The sequence below is a fragment of the Saimiri boliviensis genome, chromosome 6 (assembly GCF_048565385.1).
Source record: "Saimiri boliviensis isolate mSaiBol1 chromosome 6, mSaiBol1.pri, whole genome shotgun sequence".
NCBI lineage: Eukaryota > Metazoa > Chordata > Mammalia > Primates > Cebidae > Saimiri > Saimiri boliviensis.
In genome coordinates, this window is record NC_133454.1 from 23259939 (window position 1) to 23274853 (window position 14915).

At 41.9% G+C, this 14915-nt stretch overlaps 1 protein-coding gene across 10 annotated transcripts in view; it reads left to right on the forward strand.

The window, feature by feature from the left end:
- Positions 1-8303, forward strand: part of ALG8 (ALG8 alpha-1,3-glucosyltransferase) — a 37090-nt gene extending 28787 nt beyond the window's left edge. For 4 of the 10 annotated variants that reach the window (XM_074400401.1, XM_074400399.1, XM_074400400.1 and 1 more), the window contains 4 exons: positions 1781-1920; positions 4141-4238; positions 4548-4620; positions 7409-8303. In XM_074400401.1, coding sequence (XP_074256502.1) covers positions 1781-1920; positions 4141-4238; positions 4548-4620; positions 7409-7640 — 543 coding nt within the window. In that variant the 3' untranslated portion in view covers positions 7641-8303. The remainder of the gene's footprint in view (positions 1-1780; positions 1921-4140; positions 4239-4547; positions 4621-7408) is intronic. The other 6 variants (XM_074400404.1, XM_074400403.1, XM_039462297.2 and 3 more) reach the window with 6 other exon arrangements.
- Positions 8304-14915: the final 6612 nt, after the last annotated feature.

Consider the following 14915-nt stretch of genomic DNA (forward strand, 5'->3'; position numbering starts at 1 on the left):
GTTTTTGTATTTTTAGTAGAGACAGGGTTTCACAATGTTGACTAGGATGGTCTTGATCTCTTGACCTCGTGATCCACCCGTCCTCGGCCTCCCAAAGTACTGGGATTATAGGTGTAAGCCACCGCGCCCAGCTGTTTCTAAAATTTCATTAGTGATTGCAGTCACCTCAATTTCATGGTATAATTTTAGTAGAATTCAATATAAACAACTCAATCCTATCTATAATTACACTCATTTTTAATTTTGGTTTCTGAATGTTTCAAACCTACTAGCAACCACCTGACCCCAATTAATTATATGACAGTTAGATATGTAGATAATTAAGCTCTGCTGGCTTTTTGTTCACAGGTTTTAATTGAGGTAAAACTTTTTTCCTAAAATTTCAGCCTTATGAGTTACCTATAGTTTCTGTGGCCTTCCGTACCACAAAGCTAGATATTTATTAATATGGTAAAGCTAATTCCTTGGCTCAGAAGTATCTAAGAACTTCTGTAGTTTGACCAAATAGGTCCATTAATAAATGAACTATTAATAAACTAATTATGAAGTTGTAATAAGTTTTTAGGCTGTATATCCCAGAACTTAATTATTAATTTTGATAGTATAATTAATTTTTTTTTGGAGACGGAGTCTCACTGTGTCACCTGGCTGGAGTGCAGTAGTGTAATCTTAGCTCACTGCAACCTCTGCCACCTGGGTTCAAGCGATTCTCCTGCCTCAGCCTCCTGAGTAGCTGGAATTACAGGCACCTGCCACTGTGCCTGGCTAATTTTTTGTAAGTTTTTTTTTTTTTTTCTTGAGACAGGGTCTTGCTCTGTTACCAGGCTGGAATATAGTGGCATGATCTTGGCTCACTGCAACCTCTGCCTCCTGGGTTCAAGCGATTCCCCTGCCTCAGCCTCCTGAGTAGCTGGGACTACAGGCATACACCACCACACCTGGCTTTTTTTTTTTTTTTTTTTTTTTTTTTTTGTATTTTTAGTTGAGATGGGGTTTCTCCATGTTGGTCAGGCTGGTCTTGAACTCCTGACCTCAGGTGATCTGCCTGCCTTAGCCTCCCAAAGTGCTGGGATTACAGGTGTGAGCCACTGCGCCTGGCCTTTTTGTAGTTTTTAGTAGAGATGGGGTTTCACCATTTTGACCAGGCTGGTCTTGAACTCCAGACCTTGTGATCCACCCACCTCAGCCTCCCAAAGTGCTGGGATTACAAGTGTGAACCACCACCCCCAGCCAATTTTTTTTGAGACAGAGTCTCACTCTGTCACCTAGGCTGGAGTGCAGTGGTGCAATTTCGGCTCACTGCAACCTCCACCTCCTGGGTTCAAGGGATTCTCTTGCCTCAGCCTCCTGAGTAGCTAGGACTATAGGCATGCACCATCATGCCCAGCTAATTTTTTTTTTTTTTTAATTTTAATTTTTATTTTTAGTAGAGATGGAGTTTCACTATGTTGGTCAGGCTGTTCTTGAACTCTTAACCTCAAGTGATCTCCCCACCTTGGCCCCCAAAGTGCTGAGATTATAGGCATGAGCCACCATGCCATCCAGTAGAATTAATTTTAATGAGTTAAATATATACATCAAATGCCAACTTTTTCTGAGTTGTTGCTTTTATGTTAACTTTTGGTAGACTGCACAAAGTGATGAATGATTCTAGTTTCATGAAGAATTGTCTAAGATCTGCTGTCTTTCAGAGATGATGCAAATTGCCTTCACCTGAACTCTGTTTCTGTAAAGTCTATTTCAAATGATACTGAAGTTTATCTTTGCCTATTGTTTCTAGCCTTCTATTTTCTGTCTTTGGTTTAAACCCCAAGGGCCCAGAGGCTTTCTCCGATGTTTAATTCTTTGTGCCTTGAGCTCCTTTATGTTTGGGTGGCATGTCCATGAAAAAGCCATACTTCTAGCAATTCTCCCAATGAGGTAAGCAGATAGCTCAGCCAGTGAGCATTTCGGCATATTTCACAATGATCCGATTTTCCGTTTGCTGTGTCCCTTCTTGTCATGTTCACCAGGATAGGCAAAAACAAAGATGTGTAGGAACAGATTTCCACTAGGACAGAACAGGGATGCTTAACTTGGGATTCTTGGACCCCTGAAGGTATGCAAAAATGCGTGTACTGTTCCTGTTTCTTCGTTTTGGGAAAGAAGCACTGTAGTAATTAAGTACCATGAAACCGGGCTTTTAGTTCTGATCACTGAAGGGCAGTATGTTATAGAAAAATCCTTGGCTTTGGTGTCATCTTGTCTGTGAAAATAAGATCCCATGGTTCTTTGTTAAGTGTTGTTAGTCAAAGTAACGATTAAGTCTGTTCTGGAATAATACTTGATATTGTACTACCTTTCAGATTTTCCAGAACTGTTTTTGTTTTGCATTCTTTCTTTTGAGCCTCACAATAATCTTTAAGATAATTGGCCAGGCATGGTCCTCACATCTGTAGTCCCAGCACTTTGGGAGGCTGAAATGGTAGATCACTTAAGGCGTTTGAGACCAGCCTGGCCAACATGGCAAAACCCCATCCCTACTAAAAATACAAAAATTAGCCAGGCATGGTGGTGCATGCCTATAATCCCAGCTACTTGGGAGGCTGAGGCATGAAGATCGTTTGAATCTAGGAGGTGAAGTTTGCAGTGAGCCAAGTTGGCGCCACTGTACTCCAGCCTGGGCAATAGAGGGAGACCCTGTCTCAAAAAAAAAAAAAAAAAAAGATAAATGGGTATTATTCCCTTTTGATTGTTTTATTTTTTATTGGTATAGACAGGGTCTTGCTGTGTTGCCTAGGTTGGTCTCAAACCACTGGGCCCAAGCAGTCTTTTTACCTCAGTGTCCCAAAGCCCTGGGATTACAGGTTTGAGCCACCAAAACAGGCCTATTCCTTTCTTAGCATCTGAAGAATCTAGGGCTCAGAGTGTTTGTGACTTGTCCAATGTCATAAAAGCTCACAAGAAGCAGAGTTAGGACCTGAATCTTATGATGTAGAATCTATGATCTTTCCACTATGCCATGCTAAAAAAAAGCATTTTAAATGTCGTAGTGTCCATTTTAGGTATAGTGGAAACCCAATAGATAGATAAATGGTAATAATAGCCTTTTTTCTTGATATTTTCCTTAAATCTTGAGAAACCATTTAAGCTCTGAAAGTTCATAAGCAAATTTGTCAGGCCTATATATGGCTTGTCTGGATTTATTTAGCAGCTTGGAGTTTCCAAATTAAAAAATAAAAGAAAACCTTTTTTTTTTTTTTTTTTAAAGACGGGGTTTCACCATATTGGTCAGGCTGGTCCTGAACTCCCGACCTCGGGTGATCCACCCGCCTTGGCCTCCAAAGTGCTTGGATTACAGGCGTGAGCCACTGCGCCCTGCCAAGAAAACTTTTCATGTCTGTAGTCTGAATTCACACCAACACCAGCAGGTGAAGGGCATTGTCCAAGAGATGAGCTATAGGGTTGGAAATGAAACGCCAAGTCCTCTTTCCCTGACTGCCACCACTAGGCAGCTCCCATTCCCACATTTCTGTCTTTGGAGAAGGCGATTACTCAGGGAAGCAAGATTCCTTTTTGGTTTTTTTTGAGACAGTCTTGCTCTTTTGCCCAGGCTGGAGTGCAAAGGTGTGATCTCGGCTCACTGCAACCTCTGCCTCCTGGGCAGTGATTCTCCCTGCCTCAGCCTCCTGAGTAGCTGAGATTACAGGGCCTGCCACCATCCCCAGCTAATTTTTGTATTTTTAGCAGAGATAGGATTTCGCCATGTTGGCCAGGCTGATCTCGAACTTCTGACCTCAGGTGAGCCGCCTGCCTTGGTGTCCAAAAGTGCTGGGATTACAGGTGTGAGCCACTGTGCCCAGCCAGAAGGAAGATTCTTATATAGATATCCCCTGATTTAGTTTGCCACATGCTATTGATTGCTTAAAGTTTCCTACTAAAAAATTAATATTCTCAACTAAATTGAACTTGTGGCAAAATCAGCATGTTCTTTTTTGTTTTGTTTTGTTTTAAAAAAATATCTCTCAAACACTGTTCAGAAAGCATGTTCTTCTATGCCTAAGCCAGTTCTAAAGTAATAAGAGATGCAGCTTATTTAAGCTATTTGCAAATGTAGTATCAGTTGTTTTAAGAAATTATTATAACAAATTTTATTTTTAGCCTTTTGTCTGTGGGAAAAGCAGGAGATGCTTCAGTTTTTCTGATTCTGACCACAACAGGACATTATTCCCTCTTTCCTCTGCTCTTCACTGCACCAGGTAAACAGCTTCTTTTGAGAGAGATATATTTGACTACCATGCTCTCTTGATCTAGGCCTAGAGATCAATACATCTGATTTAAACAATCTTAAAATCTCTTGAAAAGAGAGAGATCATTCATTCTCTTAAATGAAACCTCCCATTTGCTCTTCATTCTCAGTATCTCTAGATGTCACAAAAATGCAAAATTAAGCTTAAAAAGTATTATTAGCACTATATAGCTGTATCAGTATGCTTATATTACTTTAAGCATCATAAATCTTTCTCTCATCTGCTAAATTATCTTGTTTTTTTCTGTTCTTTTAACAGAACTTCCCATTAAAATCTTACTCATGTTACTATTCACCATATATAGTATTTCTTCACTGAAGACATTATTCAGGTAATGAAAAAAAATTAAATTATATTTACTCTTGTGAATTGTTTACCCCTAAATGGTCAGATATGCCTTTCAAATTTTATTTTTAAGTTTAACAGTAATATAACAACATTACAAAACAATTGGTAAATAGAAGGAGAAATCACTCAATCCCATCATTCAGGTGAGACATCGTAGTTTGTATCTAGTTTGGGGGAGTCTTTGAGGACAGCCTAAATTAAAATCTTATATGAAAACTCAAAAACTAAAAAACTGAACATAAAATATGCTTTATGAATAAAGCAATGTAAATTCAGATGCATATGGAAAAAACTAAAAGATACTATGTACAGTTGCTTTTTTTTTTTTTTTTTTGAGACATAGTTTCGCACTTGTTGCCCAGGCTGGAGTGTGGTGGCAATCTCCACTCACTGCAACCTTTGCCTTCTGGGTTAAAGCGATTCTCCAGCCTCAGCCTCCAGAGTAGCTGGGCTGGGATTACAGGCATGCCAGCACCTGGCTGATTATTATTTTTTTGGGGGGGGGAGATGGAGTTTCACTCTTGTCACCCAGGCAGGGGTGCAATGGTGTGATCTCCACTCACTGCAACTTCTGCCTCCTGGGTTCAAGCAATTCTCCAGCCTCAGCTTCTCGAGTAGTGGGATTACAGGTACGCCATCACCACTCCTGGTTAATTTTGTATTTTTAGTAGAGACAGGTTTCTCTATGTTGGTCAGGCTGGTCTTGAACTCCCAACCTCAGGTGATCTAACCACCACACCTCCCAAAGTGTTGGGATTACAGGCATGAGCCACTGCGCCTGGCTATGTACAAATTTCATTACAGAATTATAGGTGGAAATTTTTTCTCTTTTTTTTTTTTTGTTTTTGTTTTTGTTTTTTTTTTAAACGGAATTTCACTCTTGTTAGCCAGGCTGGAGTGCAATGGCGCGATCTCGGCTCACCACAACCTCCGCCTCCTGGGTTCAGGCAATTCTCCTGCCTCAGCCTCCTGAGTAGCTGGGATTACAGGCACACACCACCATGCCCAGCTTATTTTTTGTATTTTTAGTAGAGACGGGGTTTCACCATGTTGACCAGGATGGTCTCGATCTCTTGACCTCGTGATCCACCCGCCTCGGCCTCCCAAAGTGCTGGGATTACAGGCTTGAGCCACCGCGCCCGGCCAAATTTTTTCTCTTCTAAACTGTATGTAATGTTAACTATAATTTTTTAAAGCTTGCTTATGGTTTATATCTGGTTGTATCCATAAAAACTTATGTAATTAACTATGTTAAAATGCAGTTATAACCCTATGACCCAGCAATTCCACTCCTAGATATATACCCAAAAGAATGGAAAACAGAGACTCAACAGGTACTTGTAAATCAATATTCATCACAGCATTATTATCAGCAGCTAAAAGATGGAAACAACCCAAATGTCCATCAACAAATACCTGATGAAGTGTGATATATACATATAATGGGTTATTCAGCCAAAGAAAGGAGTGAAGTTCCAATACATGCTACATGAATAAATCTTGAAAACATGCTAAGTGAAAGAAACCAGACATAATAGAACAAGTCTTGTATCATTCCACTGATATGAAATTCTAGAACAGACAAATTTGTAGAGAAAGAAAGTAGATTAGAGGTTGAAGGAACATGGGAATGGGGAGTTACTGTTAACAGTTCCAGAGTTTCTGTTTGGAGTCATGAAAATATTTTGAAAGCAAATAGTGGCGATGAGTGTACATTATCGATAATACCATTCAACTGTAGACTTAAAAATGGTTAAACAAATAGCAAATTTTATGTTATATATATTTTACCAAAATAAAAAATATTTTTAAAATGCTAGGCCAGGTGCAGTGGCACATGCCTGTAATCCCAGTACTTTGGGAGGCTGAGGCAGGCAGATCAGTTGAGGTCAGGAGTTCGAGACCAGCCTGGTCAAGCAACATAGTGAAACCTCATCTCTACAAAAAATACAAAAATTAGCTGGGAATGGTGGCAAGTGCCTGTAATCGCAGCTACTCGGGAGGCTGAGACAGAAGAATTGCTTGAACCTAGGAGGCAGAGGTTGCAATGAGGTGAAATCACACCACTGCACTCCAGCCTGGGCAACAGAGCAAGACTCCATCTCAAAAAATAATTTTTTAAAATCTTCAATTCTATATTGTTTCTCATGTTCTTATTCCAGTGTCACAGCATCCAACCCCTTCACCTCTTTCAAATTCACGACAAATTCTCTGAGCAGCTTGAGCTAAGTAACAGCATAGTAGATGAATGGATAAATTTGGATTGTTGAGATAATATAAGGCATATCATTATCATTTTTCCTAAATGTGAAACTTCTATTTTATTTTTAGTTATTTATTTATTTAGAGACAGAGTTTCACTCTGTTGCCCAGGCTGGAGTGCAGTGGTGCCATCGGCTCACTGCAACCTCCGCCTCCCAGGTTAAAGCGATTCTCCTGCCTCAGACTAGGTGGAACTACAGGCCTGTGCCACCCTGCTCGGCTAGTTTTTGTATTTTTAGTGGAGATGGGATTTATCCATGTTGGCTAGGTTGGTCTGGAACTTCTAACCTCAGGCGATCCACCTGCCTCGGCCTCCCAAAGTGCTGGGATTACAGGCATGAGCCTCTGTACTTGGTCCTAAATGTGAAATGTAATGTGCTCTTGACTCTGGCCTTGGCTATAATAATTGACAACAAGGTAGTGCAGATGGGGAAGCTTTAGCTAGGAAAATGTTTGCTAAACCAGGATGACTCATGTAAAATCAGAATTTTCTCTCCTTTTTCCTTCAGAAAGGAAAAACCTCTTTTTAATTGGCTGGAAACTTTCTACCTGCTTGGCCTGGGGCCTCTGGAAGTCTGCTGTGAATTTGTATTCCCTCTCACCTCCTGGAAGCTGAAGTACCCCTTCATCCCTTTGTTACTGACCTCAGTGTATTGTGCAGTGGGCATCACATATGCTTGGTTCAAACTGTATGTTTCAGTATTGATTGACCCTCCTGTTGGCAAGACAAAGAAACAATAAATAAAGGAACTGCTCGGATGTGTGCCAAGCAGTTATTTCATGGGAAATTAACCAGAACTTGAAGAAAATTGCCAGTGGCATCAGCCATTCATTTCAGTAGAACTGTTTGGAGCACCATTCTTCCACATTTGGCCTTACCCAGCCTAGCAACCTTATTGTCACCATGGCGAGAAGCCACTGGCCCTCCGTAAACACTGAAACACATCTGAAAAAAAAATCTCGCCTTTCCCTATTAAAATTGTCTGAGACCAGTCAGACTGCTCAAGCCAAACAGGGAGTCTGATTAACCACATAATTATTTGTAGCCTAGTGTGCTAACCATTGTAAGGATATAAAGCATAATTAGAATCCTGTGCTAAGGAAATATAAATGAAATGCCATTTTATATGCACAAAAAAACTTTTGGATCATTACCAGCTCCTACATTTTCCTCTTGGCTTGCACACAGGCAGATGGTATACTGTCCCCATTCTGTACACTTTGTTCCAGATTTTTTTTTTTCTTTGAAAGAATACAATGACAATACTTACAAAGCCAAGGGGAGTAGTTAAGGTACTGGTTTGGCCAGGCAGCAGAGACTACAAACCACAGCTACTATACATTGATTTAAGGACATCTTGTGCAGCTCATGTATTCTAACAGCAAGCACTGCAGTTTTTATAAGACTACCACTTGCCGGGCGCGGTGGCTCAAGGCTGTAATCCCAGCACTTTGGGAGGCCGAGGCGGGTGGATCACGAGGTCAAAAGATCGAGACCATCCTGATCAACATGGTGAAACCCCGTCTCTACTAAAAATACAAAAAATTAGCTGGGCATGGTAGCGCATGCCTGTAATCCCAGCTACTCAGGAGGCTGAGACAGGAGAATTGCCTGAACCCGGGAGGCGGAGGTTGCGGTGAGCCGAGATCGCGCCATTGCACTCCAGCCTGGGTAACAAGAGCGAAACTCGGTCTCAAAAAAAAAAAAAAGACTACCACTTAAACCTTTCATCATGCTCAGGAATTGAAGTGGTTTTTGCAGTCTGGTTCTTATCCTTTCCCTTCCTTAAGAGTACTTCATACACACTTTTTATCCAGGATCCCAATTTGCATACGTGCCGCACATTCAAATTCAGCCAACATTTATCTAGCCAGCAGTAGGAAATTTCACACATTTTATTTCTATTTAATTTTCAGCCCTCAGGCAGAATTTATACATTTTATTTACCCATTATCCCCTAAGATCAGAGAGAGTCCAAGGTCAATGGCATTCTGAGATGGAATCCATCTATTCCATCTCTTCCATCTACTCTATTTTCTAAGACTTATTTTGGGTCTGTTATTGCAGACAAAGATAGGGATCTTGCCAAAGTGGGAGGGAAACATGGCCCCTCTAACCTATTTCCCCCACTACAGTCTCTCTTCCATCCTGTGTTCCAGCTGGCCTAAGAACTTCAAACTCCCCTTGTGCCATGCTGTTTTGTACCTCTGCTCCCTTTCATTCATGCTGCTTCCTTTCCTCTCTGCTGACTTTTCTACCCTGTCATCTGATTGTATGAACCTCTTCAAGATTCAACTTAACTGCTGCCATGTCTATGAATATAAAGGCAGAATGGCATAGTGATTAAGAGTAGGAGCCCTAAAGTTGTATGGTCTGGTTGTAAATCTTGCTTCCATCTTTTTTTTTTTTTAATCTTTTGGCAGGTTATTTAACCATCCTTTGTCTGAATGTTCTTATCTCTAAAATGATTACATAAAAGATTTAGAACACTGCCTGATGCATTTTAAGTGCTCGGTCAATATCATTGCTATTTATGTGTGTCTTTTCCTATCGCTCTACCTTCCCTCCTCCCCCAGAATTCAGTTGCTCCCACTGTGCCAGGATTCTGCTGCTGCCATTAACTGTTGTAACACCGGATCATGCTTTTTTACCTCTTTTCTCCAGGAGACTAGGAGTTTGAGAGCAGAAGACGGCACTTGTCTTGATAGCCCCAGTTTTTTAGCACAGTTAAATGAATGAATGAAGCACACCAAACAGGCCATGATTAAAACCTAAATATTTTACTGGTACAAGCTTTAACACAAAGGACCAGTGTAGCTCCTCACGTCTTTGCTATTGTCCAAGAAAAAAAAAAAATAGAAGATGAATTTGTATGCATTTCTTTGTTGGTTGGTATTGTGAAAGTGATGTGATGTCAGAATGGGATGAGCTCATCTAGTGTAGCAGTTTCCAGAATGTTCTGTAGAGTACTGGAGGTTTTTCAGCATTGCCTCAGAGGTCCTGGACTCTGTCCATAATAAATAACTTTGACTTCTTTCATATATACACATGGCTTAATAGACATTTTCATGAGCCGGGCGCGGTGGCTCAAGCCTGTAATCCCAGCACTTTGGGAGGCTGAGGCGGGTGGATCACGAGGTCAAGAGATCGAGACCGTCCTGGTCAACATAGTGAAACCCTGTCTCTACTAAAAATACAAAAATTAGCTGGGCATGGTGGCACGTGCCTGTAATCCCAGCTACTCAGGAGGCTGAGGCAGGAGAATTGCCTGAACCCAGGAGGCAGAGGCTGCGGTGAGCCGAGATCGCGCCATTGCACTCCAGCCTGGGAAACAAGAGCGAAACTCCGTCTCAAAAAAAAAAAAAAAAAAAAAAAAATAGACATTTTCATTTGACTTCAAAGTCTAAATATAGTCTTAAAACAGTTCAGCCAGGCACAGTGGCCCACACTTGCAATCCCAGCACTTTGGGAGGCTGAGGCAGGTGGATTACTTGAGCCCAGGAGTTCAAGACCAGCCTAGGCAACAGAGTGAGACCCTTTTTCTACAAATCAAAAAATTAGCCAGGTATGGTGGCACACACTATAGTCCCCACTACTCAAGAGGCTGAAGTAGGAGATTCACTTGAATCCTGGAAGTCAAGACTGTGGCGACCTGTGATCATACCACTGTATTCCAGCCTGGGGAAGTAAGCAAGGCCTTATACCAAAAAAAAAAAAAAAAAAAAAAAAAAAAATCAACACCTTATATTCTCAGGAGGGAAATGGCTCCAGAGTCTGAAGAATACCTTGTTGGTGCCAACCCAGACTAGAACCTAGACTTCTTGCCTAGCGCTCAGGATTCTTTTCTAAGCACCATACTTTGTAATCATGTTTTTAAAGTTTACGGAGATGTGGGTGGTTTTCAACAACAAATTTTTTAATTTCAGCAGTTACTAAATAAATGAAGTGCTGGTGGCGTGTGGTGGCTCATAGCGCTTTGGGACACTGAGGCAGGAGGACTACTGGAGTCCAGGGGTTCAAGACCAGCCTGGGCAAAATAGACCTATCTCTACAAAAATAAAAATTAGCCAGGTGTGGTGGCCTGCACCTGTAATCTCAGCTGCTCAGGAGGCTGAAGTGGGAGAATCACTCGAGCCCAGGCAATGGAAGCTGCAGTGAGCCATGATCATGCCAATACACTCCAGCCTGGGTAACACAGTGAGACCCCATCTCAAAAGGAAACAAATGAAACTGCTGTTTCAAGGCCGGGCGCGGTGGCTCACACCTGTAATCCCAGCACTTTGGGAGGCTGAGGCAGGTGGATCACGAGGTCAAGAGATCAAGACCATCCTGGTCAACATGGTGAAACCCCATCTCTACCAAAAATACAAAAAATCAGCTGGGTATGGTGGTGTGTGCCTGTAATCCCAGCTACTCAGGAGGCTGAGGCCGAAGAACTGCCTGAACCCAGGAGGCAGAGGTTGCGGTGAGCTGAGATCACGCCATTGCGCTCCAGCCTGGGTAACAAGAGTGAAACTCCGTCTCAAAAAAATAAAAAATAAAAAAAAAATAAAGTGCTCGCCAGGCGCGGTGGCTCAAGCCTGTAATCCCAGCACTTTGGGAGGCCGAGGCGGGTGGATCACGAGGTCAAGAGATCGAGACCATCCTGTTCAACATGGTGAAACCCCTTCTCTGCTAAAAATACAAAAAAATTAGCTGGGCATGGTGGTGCGTGCCTGTAATCCCAGCTACTCAGGAGGCTGAGACAGGAGAATTGCCTGAACCCAGGAGGCGGAGGTTGCGGTGAGCCGAGATCGCGCCATTGCACTCCAGCCTGGGCAACAAAAGTGAAACTTCGTCTCAAAAAAAAGAAAAGAAAAGAAAAGAAAGTGCTGTTTCAAGATATTTTGAAATCTGAAATTAAGCAAAGTCAAGAACAAGATAATATTATCAAAATGTAAACAAATAAGATATATAACTCATTTCTTACATCTAATGTAATATGCAATGTGCCAAAAAAAAATTTTTTTTTTTTTTGAGACGGAGTTTCACTCTTGTTACCCAGGCTGGAGTGCAATGGCGCGATCTCGGCTCACCGCAACCTCCGCCTCCTGGGTTCAGGCAATTCTCCTGCCTCAGCCTCCTGAGTAGCTGGGATTACAGGCACGCGCCACCATGCCCAGCTAATTTTTAGTATTTTTAGCAGAGACGGGGTTTCACCATGTTGACCAGGATGGTCTCGATCTATCGACCTCGTGATCCACCCGCCTCGGCCTCCCAAAGTGCTGGGATTACAGGCTTGAGCCACCACGCCTGGATCTTTTTTTTTTTTTTTTTTTTTAAGAGACGAGGTTTCACCATGTTAGCCAGGATGGTCTTGATCTCCTGACCTAGTGATCCGCCTACCTCAGCATCCCAAAGTGCTGGGATTACAGGCGTGAGCCACCATGCCCGGCCAAGACTCTCAATTTAAAAAGAAAAAACATCAAACATATTTGTACTGATAAAGTGACTTAAGGGACAAGACTCAGTAAACTTCTGTACAATGCTCTGAAAAGACACTGTTTTATAAGAATTTCAGAGTCCTAGAAAGGCTTTCAGAAGAACATTCCACAGATGTATTATTATTATTATTGAAGACAGAGTCTTGTCTTACTCTGTCACCCAGGCTGGAGTGCAGTGGGGCGATATCAGCTTACTGCAACCTCCGCCTCCCAGGTTAAAGCGATTCTCCTGCCTCAGCCTCCCAAGTAGCTGGGATTACAGGTGCACACCACCATGCCCGGCTGATTTTTTTATTTTAGTAGAGATGGGGTTTCACTGTGTTGCCCAGGCTGGTCTCAAACTCCTGACCTTGTGATCCACCTGCCTCAGCCTCTCAAAGTGCTGGGATTACAGGCGTGAGCCACCGCACTCAGCCAGATTTTTTTTTTTAAGAGTTTTTCTGACAAATAATAGATAGCTGATTAAAGCAGGATGGGAATGTTCACCTCTCAAAGCAGCCCCTCCCATATGTGCAGCTATTTGTTAGGGCATTTTTAATGATGAATTAATATTTTTCCTTCTCTTAGTTTCTCCTACTAGTTTCTGGAGCAGAACATATGGGGTTCCACCCACTTTAAATAACAGCCCTTCAAGTGATACACAGAAGAAAAACCCCATACTGTTATGTGCCAAGCACAGTGCTAGACATTACATCTTTTAATGCCTACTAAAACTGTAAATTAAGTCCATTATGACTTCACAGAAACGTTTGAATACCTATTGAGTGTTATACATTGTGCTTGGCGCCGGAGATCAAAAAGTGGACAAGAAAGTCATATTCCTATCCACAAGGAATTTATATTCTAGTTGTTAAAGGGTCCTAAGAGCAAAGACGAGTGGTATAAATTGAAATTGGAGAGGTAGGCAGCACCCAAATCATGTGGTAATTTGATTTTAAGTCAAATGGGAAAAAAGGGTTTCAGATTTTCTGAGTTATACTTCCATGTAGATGGGGTAAGTTTCCTGAGGTCCCCAGCCACCTAGTCACTCTACCAAAAGGCGACTGTCATTACCAATTTTTATTATATATCATTCCAGAGATGCCAGAGATATCCTATGCATAGACAAGTATTTATATGTACATAAATGAAAACATCATACACACTTTTGACCTCACATCTTTAAATTATTTTTTGACAGGATCTTGCTTTGTGGCCCAGGCTGGAGTACAGTGGCGCAATCTTGATTCACTGTAACCTCCACCTCAGCCTCTCAAGCAGCTGGGATTACTAATGGGGGCACAACCAGGACTGATAAGTTTTGTATTTTTTGTAGAGATAGGGTTTCACCATGTTGCCCAGGCTGGTCTTGAGCTCCTGAGGTCAAGCAATCTGCCTGCCTAGGCCTCCCAAAATGCTGGGATTACAGGTGTGAGCCACTGCACCTGCTGACCTCACTTTTGTGTGTGTGTGTGCACCCTTAGTATATTTTGGAGTTTATTATCAGTACATATAGAACTGTATCATTCTTTTAAAAGCTGCATATTATCTGTATTAGTTATCTATTGCTTTGTAACAAACATAGTGGCTGAAAAAAACACATTTACTGTCTCACAGTTTCTGTAGGTCAGGAGTCTAAGCACAGGTTATCTGGGCCCTCTGCTTCAGGATCTCTCACAAGGCTGCAATCAAGGTGCCACCCAGAGTTGTGGTCTCATCCCAAGATTTGACTGAGAAAGGATCTGCTTCCATGCTCACATGGTTGTTGGCAGAATTCAATTTTTTATGGGTTGTAGGACAGAGGGCCTCAGTTTCCTGTTGGCTTTTGGGTGGAAACCAACCTTCAATTTCTTGCCAGTTGAGCCTCTCCATGGGATAGTCACAACATGGCAGCTAGCTTCATCAAAGACATCCAGGAAGGAAGTTGGCTATCAAGGCAGCTGTCATGATCTTGGCCAGGCGCAGTGACTCAGGCCTGTAATCCCAGCACTTCGGGAGACTGAGGCAGATGGAACCCTAGAGCTCATGAGTTTGAGACCAGCATGGGCAATATGGCAAAACAATGTCACTACAAAAAATACAAAAATTAGCTGTTTGTGAGGCTGAGGTGAGAGGATGGCTTGAACCTGGGAGGCAGCCAGGATCGCACCACTGCACTCCAGCTTTGGTGATAGAGCCAGACCTTGTCTAAAAAAAAAAAAAAAAAGATGTCATGATCTTTGTAATGTAATAATGAAAGTGACATTCTGTCATCTTTGCCACATTCTGTATTAGAAGAAGTTACATGTCTGACCCACACCTAAGGGGAGAGGATTACAAGCATGAGTTCCAGGAGGCAGAGATAACTGAGGCCATCTTAGAATCCATTCATTACAGTGTCTATTGTATAGATGAACCATAATTTATTTAACAAGATTTCTCTTAATAGACATTTAAGTTTTTTCCATTTTTGACAGTGTGAATAACACTGTAGTTAATAGCAATATCAGTATTCCATTCTGCATGTGTGCTAGGAATGCTCATGTTGTTGAATTAAATTTCTAGAACTAGAAT